The sequence below is a fragment of the Rhipicephalus sanguineus genome, chromosome 6 (assembly GCF_013339695.2).
Source record: "Rhipicephalus sanguineus isolate Rsan-2018 chromosome 6, BIME_Rsan_1.4, whole genome shotgun sequence".
Taxonomy (NCBI): domain Eukaryota; kingdom Metazoa; phylum Arthropoda; class Arachnida; order Ixodida; family Ixodidae; genus Rhipicephalus; species Rhipicephalus sanguineus.
The window spans coordinates 145,719,316-145,736,112 of NC_051181.1; the positions used below are offsets into that span (position 1 = coordinate 145,719,316).

Below are 16,797 nucleotides of genomic sequence, written 5' to 3' on the forward strand. Positions count from 1 at the left end.
TTCTAATCAACTACGGGGTCCCGCTTATCAAGCAGTGTACTTTTGCTCATACGTAGGGGGTGCACACCGCTTCGATAAATTAATATTTCGCACTATTTCTCTTTTTTTTTTTTTACTCTGACACGATTATTGTTGCGCTGCCAGCGATTAGTAAGCGCTGAAGTCTCTCTTTTCTTTTTTTTTATGTATCAACCAAGCTGCGCCTTGCTGCATGCTAGTGCGTTCACAGGGTGTCTACCGACCGGGAAAACCGGGAAAACCGGGAATTCTCAGGGATTTTGGGTAGTCTGGAAATTCTCAGGGAAAACTCAGGGAAATTGTGCTCCCATCAGGGAAAATCCACAGTAACTTTATTGAAAGGCAACGAAAGTCGCGGTAGCACTGGCTCGATATTTTGTGAACGCATTTTTCAAATCAAACGGCCGTTGCGGCTGCGGGGAAGTGGGGCACCTCGATGCTGTCATCGCCTTCGGAGCGGTGGAGTGGGAGAGAATCAGGCTAATGCGCGGCATGCGGGAACCATGAACCACGACACATCGTATCGCGCAATGTTGTCAGGGTGTTCTGTGACTACGCGGTGTAGTTCTGTATTCTTTCTCGCGCGTGCTGTGCGTTAGCGCCCGATAAGGTGTTTTTGTTATCGCCGCATGTCAAGTAACAAGCATGATTAGTTGTAGAAGCGGTAGCAGTAGATGTAACGAGCTTGAGTTATCTTGCAGCGATCGCGATCGTTCAGGAAGCGGATGTCTTCGACAAGGCTGGTATCTGGCAAGCCATCCCGATCGGCGAGAAAAAAGACGACGCTTGTTGGCTGTCATCGGAGAGCTCACTCGCTCGGATCCCGAGCTTCAAATATGCTATTTAGGACTCCGTGAAGAATAGAATAAATTTCCAGGCAAGAGCTAGCGTAACTCACTGCAAGTGAAAGCTTTTTTTTCTTTTTTTTCCCGATGAGGGCACATGCTGAAACAAGTTTTAGGCAGTCAACCGATATTTTGGGGGGCTGCAGCTCGCAATTACCAGCCACACCACGTGGATGTTTGCTACAAAGCCGAATTACAAAACTTTTCAGAGCCAAGGCATAGCGGCGACCGAAATTCGCGACACCAGCACGGGTCCCACTGGCTCGATTCGGCGCGCGATGTCGGAAAACAGTAACGTTTCCACCATAATCGGATGTGCCGTAATTCAGGCTGTTACCGTGCTTTCATGAGATCTTAGCCCGCAGCTATATTGCTTTTTTTTTTTGCGAAAGCAAATGTACAGACACTCCGACGCGAATTTTATGCCTTCGCCATGATCTTCCTTATCAAGTCCAAATCGCGATTACATCACCCGCGCGTCGTATGCTCCATGCGCGAGTGAAAGCGCGCGAGCGCTGCCGACGAACGGGGACCGTCTCGTTCGCGCGATGGGCACATGGAGATAGGAGCCAGCGGGTTGGGGGGGGGGGGGTTGCGTAAGTCCGACAGGAAGCGCGTACTTTGTACCAGCGGGCGTGGTCGCGTGTGCCGCAGTATCTTTAGTGGGGATCAGCAGACGTCTCATACCTTTGCAGGTGTTGTGCTCTAATTGCAAAACTTCCGTTGAAGCCATAGCAGTGGCGGATTCAAGGGGGGGGGGTGCGTAGCGGCGATCGCCCCCCCCCCCCCCCCCCCCCCCTTAAGCCAGTCCCCGCCTCCTCCCTTCAGTGCCTGTCGTCCACCTCCTTTGTCAGGCTGCCTGTTGAGTTTGCCCCCTTTTTCAGGTTGCTTTGCCTGCCACTGCCCAAAAGGGGTAAAGAGAATCTTGTCCCTGCTCTCTACCTCTCTCATCGCTCTACCTTTTCCTGCTTCCCTATGCACATTTCCCCCTCTGGGCTGTTGTAAATATGCGTGACCCACCAAAATGCACTGCTGAGCGGGGGCTTCAGCCTTTGTACCCCCCCCCCCCCCCATTAGGTACCTGAAGCCGCCCCTGAGCCATAGATAGGGCACTTCTCTCAGTGCAGCGGCTGCGTTTTCCGAAGGAGCGAGCTGCCAGCCTATATTCATATAAAATTCCTCTTTGTTGCTATCGGATTAATTGTTTTGCTCTCGCGGTGAAACTGTGACTCTTTTTTTCTAACGTGGGATGGTTTTCGATGTTTTGCGTTCGTGGAGAGCAAATGGTTCGACTGGGCAACATGGTAGCAAAGGCGTTGCATTGCTCTGGGCAACGCGCGAGGATTTGATAACAACCCGCAGCAGCAGAACAAGCGCAATTCCGCAGTGCATTAAACCCGCATTTTTTTCGTATATACATGTGCCACTCGGCAAGGCATTTAACTGTGATTGCTGCACTTCACGCTCAACAAAACTGATTTTTTTTTCACGCAAAAAATAAAAAAAGTTTTTTCATGTTGCCATATTAGTTGAGCATTCTTGTGGCATTTTCAGTTTAAGATTAATCCTTCAGTAACTATGCCTTGCATGAAAGGTCGAATTTCAGTTTAACGAAGTTTCGATATAACGAAGTGAGTTGCCGCTTTTACCAACTTCGCTATATTGAGGTTTAACTGTTCTATGTACTATTCAAATGGGATTAAGTCGTTTTTATTTTCTAACGTGCGTATTAGAGAGTGACATCACCGAGCGATATGGTCTCTACCCATCTTGACATAAAACGAAGTTCTGCTTCACTCAGGGAATTTTAGCAAAAACGCTCAGGGAAAACCTGGAAAACTCAGGGAATTTAGAAAGGTCAACTCGGTAGTCACCCTGGTTCAAATGCGCGAAATAATGGCCGGGTGGCACGCGGTACAATCTCTATCGCAATCAAGACATATCGGGACCACATTTCTCGATCGCGATCCCTTTATTCACGTTTCGGAACGGAGCCAATCGTCAAAAATTTTCATCCCGATCTGGCTCGATCTCGAAAATGCACCCTGTGCCAACCGTAGAAAACTTGCGCAATATGAAGCAAGAGACAAGTATTGAAACCGTGCCGCAGACTAACGTGTGCTTACGTAAAGTGTTACACACTTAAAACTGGATTTAACGAAACCCGATTTAATGAAGACACCCCGATTCTCCCTCACGCCCGTATGGAAACAAATTTCGTGATCTGTCCCGATTTAACGAACCTTTTTTTTTTTTTTTCGAAAAATGAGATGGAAAATTGATTATTTTTGGTCTGTTTTGTAGAGAACGCCCCAAAAGTTATTGATTGCGAGCCAACGGCAACATCGCGGAGCACCTTCGTCCAATACTGCGCGGCACAAAAAACGAATAATTTTGGGTTGCATTTACCAGATGGCGCCAGCGGCAAAAACGTTTCGTGCCGCATGCCTCAGATGGTGCGCGCCGCCGCTTATTGTTCCCGCCGCCCCTCTTCTGCGGGTATTCCCAATATTCATTCGTGCTTTTGCCCTTATTTCATGAACTTCTCTTTGAGCGCACGTTGTCTTTGTCAAGCTCAACTTGTTAAGTCTACATTCAGTCTAGCCTTGCTACCTCGTGGACGCGGACGTGGCGTGTGCGGGCAAGCGCACCACTCGGAAGCATGTCGGACATGGAGCCCCACAAGAGAAGAAAAAAGGCTTACCCTGAACTATAAAACGGACATAATTCGTGCTGTAACGAGTGGCCAAAAAAATGTGACGTGGCTGCAGCACATGGCATTCCGACCTGTACTCTTTCTACAATATTGAAAGGGAAAGGTGACATCCTCCGCGCCACTTCGTCTGGCAATTCCTCTCGCAAAAAAAAAAAAGAAAAAAAAAGCGCTGAAGACAAGACCGCATGGCAAGGTGGAAGAGCCCCTCTTCGCATGGTTTATGGATTTGCGGACAAAAAAACATCCCCGGGAGCGGACATCTGTTCCAACAAAATGCTCGCTCGTTCGCGTGCTTGCTGGGTGACGATGAGTTCTAGGCAAGTCGCGGCTGGCTGTCGCGCTTCAGAGAACCGAGAGGCATGGTCAGAAAAGTGCTCAACGGTGGTGACAATCTTGGTTGCTTCATACACCCTATAGAGGTGTCGGTCGTTTCCGAAGGCCGAAATTTCATTTTTGGCGGATTTACGCTACGCAAATATGATGCCACGGTAGCTTTCCGGATACCGGCCGCTACACCATATAATCTAATGTACCGAATTAAGTGACCGCGAAATGTCTAATTCGATTTAACAAAGTTAATTCGCGGCTCCCCTCAATTTCGGTAAAATGAGTTTTAACTATATATACAAAAAAAAGTAAAATGCTATCTATAAAGCCACAGAGTCACAAAGAAAACCCTAGTATCACTCATCTCGGAATATCTGATAACCTGCGACTCTTTTCGTTCGATTAGTGTTGACGCCGACGGTCCCATTTCGCGTTTCATGAGGCATCTAAGGCTTTCGCCGTAATAGTTAAATATATTCATATTTCGCATCCCCCTTCCGTAAAACAGCAACACAATCACTATGTAGACCTTTACTCACTCACCCTTGCGTGTACATTCGCAGATAGCTTCTGCTAACAATTCAAAGCAATGTTATTGCTAATGCCACACCGTTGCGGAAGGGAGGATTTTGCTATGGGCGTAGTTGATATACATTTGAGGAGTGTGCGTAACACCACGCTCCTCCGGCACCTCACGGAACACACACAGTACACAGTTTGCGAATACAAGCCGTTCCTATCACTTCCTCAACTTCTTCCTCCTCTCTGCAAGAAGGGGTGCGCATTCGCGAAGACCCAAGGCCAGCCGATGAGTCGGGATGGGGCTGCGAAACCGTGGGGCCCCTCAAGGCGACGGGACCCCTTCAAGGCTGACTTGGGTGCCGGGGAGTCTTCGATCCAAGGCTGTTAGATTCGTCCAAGGACCATCGGATCCCTTCTCCGATCACAAGGTCGCGGAGGCGAACGCCGACCGGTGCGTGGCGGACGGGTGGCACCCTTTGGGGAGCCGCGGAACGTCGACTCGGGTGGTTTCAGGTCAGGTGTAGGGTTAAGCTCGTGTCTAACGGGTTGAGCCCTTTCGGAAACGAAAGGATTCAAAGTGTTTCAGCCCGTAAACTCGGGCATTGCTGAAAGGGTTACTCTGAGCTCGCTACCCCACGTGCACGGAAAAGGGTAGAACCTTGACCCAGCTTCGCAGTCCTATGAAAGGGTTCAAGCTCTCGGCCTAAACCTTTCGAAAGGGATTGAAAGATACCGAAGGGGTCTGAGCTGCGTAAGGGGTTAATCCGGTTGAGGTACGCAAGCTGTCAACCCTTTTCGCTTCGTGCTCGACCCAGTTTCCGCGTGGGTGGATCTAAGATTTGGCACGCAGCTCACGATGCATACACGAATACTCTGTCCCCGTAGCTGAGAGCGTTGCCGAATGCGTGAGCGATGTATACCCCGTCTACTAACCGTTCATAAGCTGCCGGTTTTTCAGGACCAAACGGGTTAATGAGGGGTTCGAAACGGGAGCACCGTGTTGCCCCATTTCCGGAGCGCCAAAGTTTGTTGACGGCGTGTTGCTGTCTCGGATCGGGGAGAACGTCCCAAGGCCGAAGCCACGGAAGGAGCTCCACCTTCGAGGTCGTTCGATGGGCGCCCAAGGACGGTTGCTTCGGCCCGCCTTTGTAGTCTTCGAAATGCGGCGACGCGTGCTACCCGGAGCGGCGTAACCACGCTATCCTTCGGCGTTGCCGTGCTGCCTTCTGAATTGTTTCTTTGTACTCCCTCCAGTTCATTCACGATCGAATACAAATCTTGAAGATTAAAAATAGTGACGTGCTGACCACAAAGATACCGGTACTGCTAGAAGACCCTATCAACCTTTATGTGCGTATGAAACCAGCTGACATTAGGTCGCCCGAAAACAAGGGCACTCTTGCGTGCGTGATTGTACATTTCTGTGTAGTCACACTGAATATCTTTTATTACCTAAGAGATCATTTCATTGTATAATTCTTTGTTTCTGCTAGCGCTAGCGTTCTCAACTCGGCCGGTGCACATAGCGGTTGTAAGAATGTATACTTCCACTCTGTACACGATTGAGCTCAGTGAGGGGCAGACGCGGCCTTCGGATCGTTGGGCTTCGAAGTGGGTGCACCCCTCCCGTGAGATCCAAGCAACCCGCTGTCGATTCTTTCCTGTGCCTCTTTTTTTTTCTTTATTTCCGACCCCTACTCCCCTCCGCCGCGGTGGTGCCTTGAAAACCCGTCCACGGTTCGGTACGTCTTTGAGGCGTGCGGACGATTCCACTGAGCAATTCTCCAGGGAGGGGAACCACGAAATCAGCACAACACGACCGTCCAACGTACACACTTGAAGCGTTAAATCTTAATGCTGTCGTCGTTTATGCGGCAATTTCGTGCCTAACCAAATTAAGAAAAAAGTAGTTAATTTATGGCTCTCGAAGTTATAAAACGACTTTAGGAGAACCCGTTCTGCTCAATGTAGGAAAAGAAGATTACTTTAGATCTCGTTTTTCCTTGTTAGACATATTAATGAGAACTAACAGACAATAATTACTGTCTTTTAGTTCTCAATAATGTTCTGCTCAAATGTTTCACAAGCCTCAAACATGATGTTGATGTGGTGTCCTGCATATTTTTTCTGTGGAATGTGTAGTTAATTCAGCGGCATCTATTTGATTTACTGAAGTCTGATTCGTGACTGAATAATTGGTAAGACATGACAGTGTTGAATTATACTTATTCGTGCTCCTTCATACGAATGAATGTGTGCAAAGAAACTTACACGAAAGCCAAGGAGACGTCCACACACACAAACTAGCTTCAGAAGTGTTCATGTGTTTGCATAGGCGTGCGCAGGGTTCCCCATTAGGGGGGGCAAAGGTTCGTCGCAGCGCCCCCCCCACTCTACTAAGTCAATGTATGGGGCAGATTTGCCCCCCCCCCCCCCTCTTGGGTGACTAGAAGGGTCAATGTACGGGGCAGATTTCGCGCCCCCCCCCCCTCTTAGGTGATTAAGGGGGGCGGCCGCCCCCCCCTGCCCCCCTTGTGCGCACGCCTATGTGTATTTGAGCAATTCCCTGGCAAAGGTGTTGTATTCCAAGTAATTTGACGTCAGCATGCATAGTACCCCATCTGCCGCCATATTTTTGGGCTGCTGTGAATGTCTCTATACATAGTAATATTACATACGGAACCCCCATGATGGGCGAGGCCAGCATTTTTTTCGGGGGGGGGGGGGGGGGGGTTGACCATACTTCATGTATGATTGTGCGTGCGCTTGTATGTGTGCGTGTATATATACACATGCAAAACTGAAAATTTTCGGGGGAGAGGTTCGAACCCCCCCCCCCCCCCTTTCGGCTACGCCAATGGCTCCCATACATCGAATGTGACGGCACCACCGCTGTATCTCCGTGGCGTGACGCCCTGTTGCTTTACGGTGAACCAGTGTGTTATCCTGCTTGCAGTTGGTGTACCAAGCCCAGCGGGAGCCAGTAGCAGCGCCGGGCCCGTTTCAGATCCTGTGCAGAGGTGAACACCTTTTAGAAATACCTGACATAGAGTCAATATTAATGAGAACTAACAGACAATAACGCCAAGGAAAGTACAGGGGGTGTTAACTGTAGTATTTAGAATATGAATTGAAGAAAGTAAAGTGGACGAAAGATGACTTGCCGCGGCAGGGACCGAACCTGCGACCTTCGAATAACGCGTCGATGGAGCTACGGCGGCGGTCATCCTCCCGTCCACTTTCTGGGGTATATATGTTGATAAACATAGGAGTGTTAGTCAGCGCCAATCGCAGCCATGGCGGCACATTGTGCGTGGCAGCTGGTGAAGGCGTGTCGCGATATATACACATGCAACAGACAATGCCAAAAAGTTGTTAACGGTAAAGTGGACGAGATTTCAGGGACCCCCGACCCCGCCCTTTCGAGCTACGTCCCCTCAGCGCCATACATGGCGGCGAGTGTACGTAGCACGTGCACACCGCTGTATCTTCTGTGGCGTGACGCCCTGTTGCTTTACGCGTGAACCAAGTGTGTTTTATCCTGCTTGCAGTTGGTGTACCAAGCAGCCAGCGGGAGCCAGTAGCAGCGCCGGGCCCGTTTCAGATCCTGTGCAGAGGTGAACACCTTTTAGAAATACCTGACATAGAGTCAGTGATTTGCTATTCCATTTTCGGATTCCCCTTGCCGTCATTAATTAGCTCTCCACCATGCACTGGTAAGAATGTCTTCAGACCACGCCCACTTCGCCAGTGGCCTAAGAACGACATACGTAAAGAAAATCACCTTTACGCGCTGATTCCGCAGAGCTAAGATGAATTAAATGTTTGGAAGTGCCAGGGGCAGCATCGTTTCGAATAAAACCAAAGGTTTCCACCCTTCTGAATTCTCGGGCTGTGGCTCTCCGTCGTTCAGGACGTGAGCGCATGGAGCCAGACGGCGCTCCCGACTTGCATGATTGCACTTCAGCAACAGTGCCGAGCACAAAGCAATTTTAGCTATTTAGCGTGCTTCTGTGTGCAACCGCTCGTGGACATGCAGTAAGGACTTGTCGATCCGTGCTATATACTGATACCCATAGGCGTGCGCAGGGTTCCTCATTAGGGGGGGGGGGGGCGAAGGTTCATCGCAGCGCCCCCCACCCTAAAAAGTCCATGTATGGGGCAGATTTTGCGCCCCTCCCCCCTCTTAGGTGACTTGAAGGGTCAATGTACGGGGCAGATTTTGCGCCCCCCCCCTCTTAGATGATTAGGGGGGGCGGCCGACCCCCCCCTGCCCCCCCTCTGCGCACGTCTATGCTGATACCACATCAAAAGACAGCTGCTCCTATTACGCTATAAGGTGTAAAAATGTTCATTTTTACAAATGTTGTCAAGTTTAGGGTGAGCCGGCCCTTATTTCGAGCACTTATTTCATATTTCGAGCACTTATTTCACAAGCTGTTCGCTTTCTTTGCGCGCCGTTTTCTTTGCAGCAGGTACGTCGAAAGCCAAGACAGACACAACGTCCCAACATCGGAGTCGTCGATATCTGCCAGCACGACAATGGTACAGGTGCCCGCTGGCACGGCCTCCTGCGAAGCCCCAACGCTTGTACTGAGCGACGTCCGCTCACTGTCTAAGGAGATGCACACCGGGGTCAAGGTCAAGCTAGAGCCGGTCGACGTTGACGACGTCGTCGTCGAGGAATTTGACGACGCGAGTAGCGAGGTCGACGCCAACGGCTCGCAACCCATCACAGGCGCTGAAGCAAGCTCACCGCCGTTCTTCTGTGCGCGGCAGGAGGACCAAGCGCCGAGCCGGCCATTGGACGACGCTGGCACTGACTCGACGCCCTCCGGAAATACGGGCAGCGAGAGTTTCCCTGCGGACGGCGCCGGGTCGCAGGACGACCTCAAGACGAAGTTGGACTTTCAGATCTTCTCGGCCACCAAGCGCAAGCTGGAGGCCGAGGAACGGCGGGCTGACGCCGAGGCCGAGTTCTACCGGCAGGAGATCAAGAGGTCCATGGCCCTGGCCAGTCTGCACGCGGAAGAGCAGCGCAAGATTGCCGCCGTCGCCGACGTCCACGTGGAGGAGCGTCGCCAGGCGGCTGCCAAGGTGGAAATGCTCCTGGAGCACAAAAAGTTCTACGTCGAGCAGCAGAAGACGGAGGTCCTCAAGAGACGCCTGCTGCAGCTCGAGATCAAGAAGATCAAGCTCGACCTCAGCAAGGACACTGACGCTGAGTGACTGTGTGATATAAGAAGGGCTGAACGACGCTGTTCCTCTCGTGCGTGTCTGGAGACAGATGGCAGACAGTGCGCGTGTCGGGGAACACGGAAGCGGGGGTGCGCCTTTCAACGATTTCCGCGCTGGGCCATACGGCTTGGATTGTGTACATACATTTGTCTTGCGCATTTTTGACAACAATACATAGTAAGCGCAGTGGCTGCTTTCACTCTGCGTCATTTATTTCTTCGTCTCCATTGTCAACCGCGATGACGTACGAGTGTTCGCATGATCTTCGGAGAAAGGTAATTCTTGCTTCCTGCCTATTGTCATGGTTTAGCGTATCTTAGGAAAATTACTGTGCCGCAAAAGCTTCTTCGTTGATGCTGGCGGTGGCCTCTGCGAGTGTCATAGGCAGAGGCAAAAATTGTTGGTCGGTAAGTTTAAACAACCCTCCCTTCCCCATCCCGGGCCCTTACAAAAACTTCAATTTGTATGTGTGTATATGCACACACGCGCCCGTTATGTATATACTAGAGATCAGGGGTGCAGCCAACATTTTTTTTCGGGGAGGGGGGGCGGGAGGAATTCTGACCTTCCATGTGTGCAGTCGTTATCCAACTCCGCCATTTGCTCCACTTCGCTACAATCCTATCCCTCTGCGCTTTGCTGCCCGCATTCAAGAGCTACTTGCGGCAATTGACTGCGCCAATGTTTACTATTCCTTGAAATACGTGGCGTAAGGTTGCAACAAGGTTACAACCTTGCGCCACGTGTTTCAAGTAATGATGCACCAACTAGCCCAACAAGCTTCGTTTACTATTCTGCCTGCATACACGGCAGTGGAGCGTCTATGGCCTGAAATATTTATGGTGTGACACGAAACATACTAATGCTTTTGTGTGCTAGAGATGTCTAAACACTCCACCCCTACTACTTCGAAATACAATCCTTGATACAACCCTTGCGTGTATGTAACACATCATTAAATTTTACGGGAATATCCCCTACATTCACAATTGAAGCCACTAATGTTCCTCAATGAACTGCCGTAACCCACCCTGAAGTGTCTGCCATGAATAGGGCGGCCCAAGGTTCAAGTAACAAATAATAATGCCAGATGATACAAATGGTAAAGCAGAATTCATGAAGGGCGAACCAATCCGTGGTAGCCTTGGTTAATCTGCTGAATTTTACTTTTCACTGCGCGAGCCCGCCCCACATTCAGCATTTTTCTGTAAAAATCGAAAGCACGACACCCGAGTTTAATTTCTGTCCCTGTGAACCAGACCGTTGGATCAACGTTTAGTCGTTGTCGAAGGGTGCGATGTAACTGTCTTTTAGATGCGAAGCATCTCTTGCTCGGGGGTATGTCCCGCGGCCTGCTTGTCCGCACTCACACTACGCATGCGCGGCATGCTTGTCCACACTCGCACTACGCATGCGCAACTCTCCTTCCCTTTCTCCAGCAGCTGCGCGTTACTCTCTCCACTTATCTCTCACCAGCTGCTTGCGCTTATCCTGCGTTCTCGCTTCTGCTCTCGCGGCGCATGCGCTACTCTCCTCCTCTAGTCTCCTCTCCTTCAAGCCGGTAGAGCGCTGCGCGCGCGTTGTCCAGCGCTTGCTTCGGTTGACTCCTCTGAAATGCGGGCTCGACATGCCGAAATTCTCTCCTGCGCAACGCAGCGCCGCGATGGGCGCCAGCGCATGCGCGTCCCCTCCCTCTCTCTCCTCTCCTACGCTGCTTCCCTCTCGCGCGCCTGTCGACCGCGTTCCCCGCTCGTCCTTTGAAAATTAACGGCCAGGCTAGAGGGAAGACACGACGCGCGTAGTGTTCCCCTTCGCGTTCCACGACGCGACGTCGGTAGCATGCCCAACGAACGCCAACGGAACGCGATCGTGCAAGTGCTCCGGCTTCGCATCGCCTCATGGTCCCCTTTAGCGGGAGATGGTGCAATTCTTTTGTCGTGGAACTCTCAGGAGCTGGCTGCGCATTCCGAAGTTGTATCGCAATAAAATATTTTCATTCCAAGCGTAAAAACGGTACTACGCCAGCACATCCGTTCATCGCTAGACACTCTAGAACAGTGGTTCTCAAATGGGGTCCGCGAAACCCATTCGCGAAAAAGCAAAAACAAAACAAAAAGCGCAATTTTTGGAGGCACACTATGTCCTGTGACAGCGGCTCCTTCCGACTGTTGGTATGCTTCTCCGTATAACACCTTTGCACTGCGGCAGAGCTGACTTATGTTGCCCCTTCTCCATTATATGACTGTAAAGATTTCTTTCTTTTTTTTGCAGTTTTCTATTACGTATGCGCGCCAGCATACCTTTTCTAGGCTTGCATATTTGAAGAGCAAGCATAGCTAGAAACAGAATGAATGTGGCTGCAGACAGCACAACTTATTGACAAGCTGTTGAGATCGAATTGGCGTGACACTTAATTTTGGCCATTCTTTGACAGGGCGAAATAAAAGGCACCTATTTCACGCTGCATGTTGTCTTAACTTACGACCCCTCCACCCCCTCTTTTTTTTCTCTCACTGCAAGGAGTCCCCAAAACATTCATGCATGCATCCATGGCTGAGAACCACTGATCTACATGAACGCTGTCCATACTCTTCCGAAATAACCATCGCTTGCAGCTGCCGCGACGCCTGGCAGTTCTGTTTTCGAAACAAAACGAAAACTAACAGATCATGAGAAACAAGATGGCGTCCGCCGTGGCAGACCGCGGCGGCCGCTTTCTTTGGACCGATCAGGCTACGCTAAAAGTTTTAAATCTCATCAGAGAACTCGACGTCGTTCACGTGCTAAAGTCAAAGCGACAGCGCAATCAACAAACGTTTATGACAATTGAGGAACTCTTGTCGCCGCTTGGCTACGACTGGTCGTGGCAACAGATCCGATGCCACTGGAAAAACTTGAAGTCGCGCTATAATCATGTAAGTCGCATCCACCTCTATTTTCGTGCGCGACAAGCTTTTATTAATGCCTGGGCGTGCTCAAAGTAACCGTGAGACCGTGCTTCACGAGATGACAACTTAAGCGCATCATTTTCGCGTTCGTCAAAGAAGCGACTTGAGTCGAGTTGTCGCGTTGGAGTTCGCCTGTTCGGTTCATGTAAACGCAGTCGGGTCGAACCGAGAGAGTTGGGGTGGGTCGGATCAACTGACTTGCCGCGGGTGAGCTGGTTCGCGTAGCGCACATGCGTTAGGTATATGTAAACGGAATTTTATAGCGCGCTTTATTTTTGTTTCGCACACTATTGACGTTGTCGTATAGTAAACAGTTATTTGCAAAGAAAAAAAAAGAAAGAAAGAAAAAGCAAAAGCGCCCTTTCACAAGACTGTTTTCCTTGCCAGGAACGACGGAACTTGCGGCCAGGCCAAAAATCTTCGTGGAAATACTACAATGTCATGGATTCTCTGCTCAAGCAGCAAACGAGAGCCGAAGACTTGGCTAGCGGTCGCGGTGATGACTCGGAGAATTCGTCCGGAGCTGAAAATTCGGCGGGTAAGCATTTGCGTGAGACGACGATCAGCTTCCATTTTAATGCGATAGACCCTGCTCTTCGCGTCAGGAGGGCGCACGCCACCCGAGAGTTGTTTGCAAAAAGCCGCTGCTAAAATAGCTCAAGATGTTTTATCTACTTATCGCGTTTCATTAAAAAAAAGCAGTAATTAGACACTCACTGCCCTTCGTGATCGTTGTCGAGGCATGTTGTCGTTGCCAAGCCAACCCAGGATTTGATTTTAATTGGATTTGTGACAAGGGCATACCCTGGAACCAATGTGACCAGCATCACATTGTCACGCTCATGCAACGACACGTATACTGAATGTAAAATCAGCGTAGATGGTAATGAAAAATCTTGTCAGTAATTTATTTATTTATTTGTTCATAGTGTGGATCATTCTGTGGGTAGGCCAAACTGATATGCCAGTGGCAATATGTGTTGGTGCAATTTTTAATACAGGCTGACCCCTTTTGCTCTCTAATGGGTGACCCAATGCTGGTGCCTGCGCCCACTCGGTGCCCTCACAAGGGTTGTGATGCCGTTTCTAACATGATCGAGACAGCGTAACGAGCACTGTCATAGGGCCAATCCTGATGCCATCACATTTCAGTCACTCAAGTGTGGCACAATGGTTTCCGAACATTTGGCATTTACCATGGGATTGTGACACTTGCGCATAGGAGTACTGTACTGGTGCAGTGTTACTACTGACTTGATGTTTTAATATTTATGTTGTTACTGTTTTTTTTTTACAGATGCTGGAAGTTATGCACCTAGCAGTCAAGTTATCCAGGGGCAAGTAGTGCTTAGATTCCCTTTTGACACAAATAACCAATACTCACTCCAGACAAAATACCAAAATTTCAAATTAACATTCTAAGCAATTCAACGCATCTTTAATGTTTTTTGCTTAGCTGAAAAAGATGTAATTGATTCTGTAAATTGTGTCTGACATGACATTGCTATTTTGCACATGAGTATGTGCACATCTATAAGAGAAATGTGCTTTGAGTGTTCATGATTATGCTGGAATAGCTTGTTTACCTATGTTAGTTCACTACCTCGGATATGCAAACAAATACATAGGGCAACAAAAGTGTTTGACTCTCCGTAGGTGCTGAAGAAAAGGCACAAACTTCTCGTGGTAAAACTTTACTCCAGTGTGCAATCATTTACCTATAGTGGCTGAGCAAATGAATCCTAACTTTTCGCACAAACATTTTGGCGAGAAGACTTCTCAGATATTGTTTTTGTAGTTTTTAAGTAACTCCGAGTTGCTGGTGACTTCTGGTGACACACTGAGTGTATGTAATACTCGATAAGTAACAAATTCAATGTCTCCATCTTTTAGTTGTACTTTTAGCTTGTTTGAATGTATGGTTGTAATTATATTGACCATTTTATGCCCTTCAATGCATCATTTCTGCAGGCCAAGTCAGCATGGCAGTGATGAGTACATTGTGCCAACGGTGCAGGAGCCCGATACTGGCAGCGCAGGTACAGCCATCATGCAGCACCTTGGAGCTTCAGCGTCTGTGGAACCAAAAACTGTGGGAGCAGACACAGTGCTGGTCAAGAAGGAAGTGGAAACAGACGAAGAAGCACAGTGTGAAGAGCTGCACGGGGCGGCAGTAAATGGTTCTTGTGAGTGTGTAGATCTGCAACCTACGGCTTCCACAGTCCATGTGATACCCTCTGTTGATCGGTCATTTGGTCCTGCACCTGACCGTACTACTGAGCTGCAGCAGATAGAGCAAATACTTTCGGAGCCAGACATTGCCCCCGCCATGAATTCACAAGACAGTGCTTGCGCTGAATCTCAGAGCAGTAGCATTGGGCGAAGCACAGATGTCCGTACTAGGACTTCGAGGAGGTACTTCTTCACGACAGGTACACCAGGTCTGGCAGAAAAGAAAACGAGGTTGGAGCTTGACATTTTGGCAGCAACGAAGAGGAAGCTCTTGGCTGAGCAGATGAAAGCGGAAGCAGAGCAGCGTAAAGCTGTTGCCGAAACACTGCTTCTCACAGAGGCACTCAAAAAGTGTGATGAGGAAAAGAAGAAAGCCATGGCTGAGACAATGTTTCTGGTGCAGGAGAGAATACGATCGGAAGAAGAGACTCGTCGAGCGGCGGCTATGGCCGCCTTTCACATTGAGGAGAAACGTAAAGCAGCAGCCGAGGCTGAAATGCTCAACGAACACAAGAAGTACTTTATGGAGCAAAGGAAAACTGAGGTAATAAAGCGCCGTATGCTCCTTCTTGAGTTGCAGAAAATGCGACGTGACCTGAAGTTAGTGCCTTGAGACAGTTGACCTGGCAGGTGAACTCGCAATTTTTTGGGCGGGATATGGCTGAACAAGGCCAGTTTTTCACTTGCAGCTTGTGTTATCGGCTGTTGCTTCCTGGTGATTAATTGTGGAACAAAGACAAACTTGTGGTGAAGTGCATTTGTATGAATCAGTACCATAGGAGAATAGGAGAAACAATGTTCGTGTCAAATGATGGAAGATGTGACCACTCCCTTGCTGTTAGTCTGCATAGGTGAATGTGGTTGCACATACGCTTGTTTGGCAGTATAACAGTGGACTAGTTGCCGTTGCCTGTGTTTGCCAAGTGTTTTTAACATTTTAGGATGCCCATATGTTGCATCTGTTGCCCAAGCATGTTATTCTCTTTCATTTTTGTCATGTCAACTGTAAATGTTCGTTCATTGATTAATCTTCAAAGTATGCATTTCTATACTCAAGACTTCCTGCATTGATTTTTGTTTATGTGCACAGTGTTATTCTGCAAATTTTCTTTTGTGCACCCGGTCTTCCTCTGCAGTAGCGAAGCAAATGTACCTATACATTGTTGATATTTCATTGTTTGCCATCAAATAAAATGACCTGGCCATTTTATATTTTTACAAGTACAATTTTGAATTTTCGCCGTTTACTTCAGTATTTTCTGCATAAATGTACAGTCACTGCGCATAAAAACAGAATATGTTTAACGCACTTAAAGCTGTGCTTAAAGGCTTCTACATGCACCTATGCCTTATGGATAAGCAGGGTATTAATTGCCGCAGACACGTAACTTTTCTACTTTGCTGGGTTGGGGTGTGTCGGAAGTTGTAGCTGTGTATTGAGGGATGGACGCAAGATATATATGCCATGGTAGTAATTGAAATTTGACTCAAGGTTCATTCCAGCATTATCAACAAATTAAGCCGCAATATTTCTGCCTATCGAGTGCCCCCCATCTGATGCACACTGCATAGAGAGACGTCCTATAAAGATACTAGCAGAGACATAAATATTGCACTTCATATTTTATAAGCATGTAGCAATCCTTAACAAAGCGTGGGCTTTGTTTATGCATGGTAATTCTTTTTTAGTATATTCGTTTGATGCATAATCTTTTTGTGGGGCTTCAAGCCAAATTGTTGTCAGTGTAATTTGGGAACATGTGCGTGCCCAAATTAATTACTTTAGGTAATAAGATTTTGTCAGCGCAATATGACTTGTCTTGCAGATAGTTATGCTAATTTCACTGACGACACAGCTCGCTGACACAACGATATCTTTCCCTCCAGTGCAAATTAGACAAAGCAAGAGGCCAGCGTATGTCGCCGCCGTGAATTGTGGCTATCTAATTGT

At 48.7% G+C, this 16,797-nt stretch overlaps 2 protein-coding genes across 6 annotated transcripts in view; both read left to right on the plus strand.

Annotated features, from left to right (window-relative positions):
• The window catches only part of LOC119396692 (uncharacterized), a 30,229-nt gene extending 20,372 nt beyond the window's left edge, over positions 1–9,857 (plus strand). For 3 of the 5 annotated variants that reach the window (XM_037663994.2, XM_037663996.2, XM_037663998.2), the window contains 2 exons: positions 7,385–7,448; positions 8,901–9,857. In XM_037663994.2, the coding sequence (XP_037519922.1) occupies positions 7,385–7,448; positions 8,901–9,657 (821 nt within the window). In that variant the 3' untranslated portion in view covers positions 9,658–9,857. The remainder of the gene's footprint in view (positions 1–7,384; positions 7,449–8,900) is intronic. The other 2 variants (XM_037663995.2, XM_037663997.2) reach the window with 1 other exon arrangement.
• A 2,479-nt stretch (positions 9,858–12,336) lies between these two features.
• LOC119396693 (uncharacterized) lies at positions 12,337–16,073 on the plus strand. The gene is made up of 4 exons (XM_037664000.1): positions 12,337–12,581; positions 13,002–13,152; positions 13,912–13,951; positions 14,586–16,073. Exons 1-4 carry the CDS (start codon positions 12,348–12,350, stop codon positions 15,457–15,459), a joined length of 1,299 nt encoding a protein of 432 aa, XP_037519928.1. The 5' UTR covers positions 12,337–12,347; the 3' UTR covers positions 15,460–16,073.
• Positions 16,074–16,797: the final 724 nt, after the last annotated feature.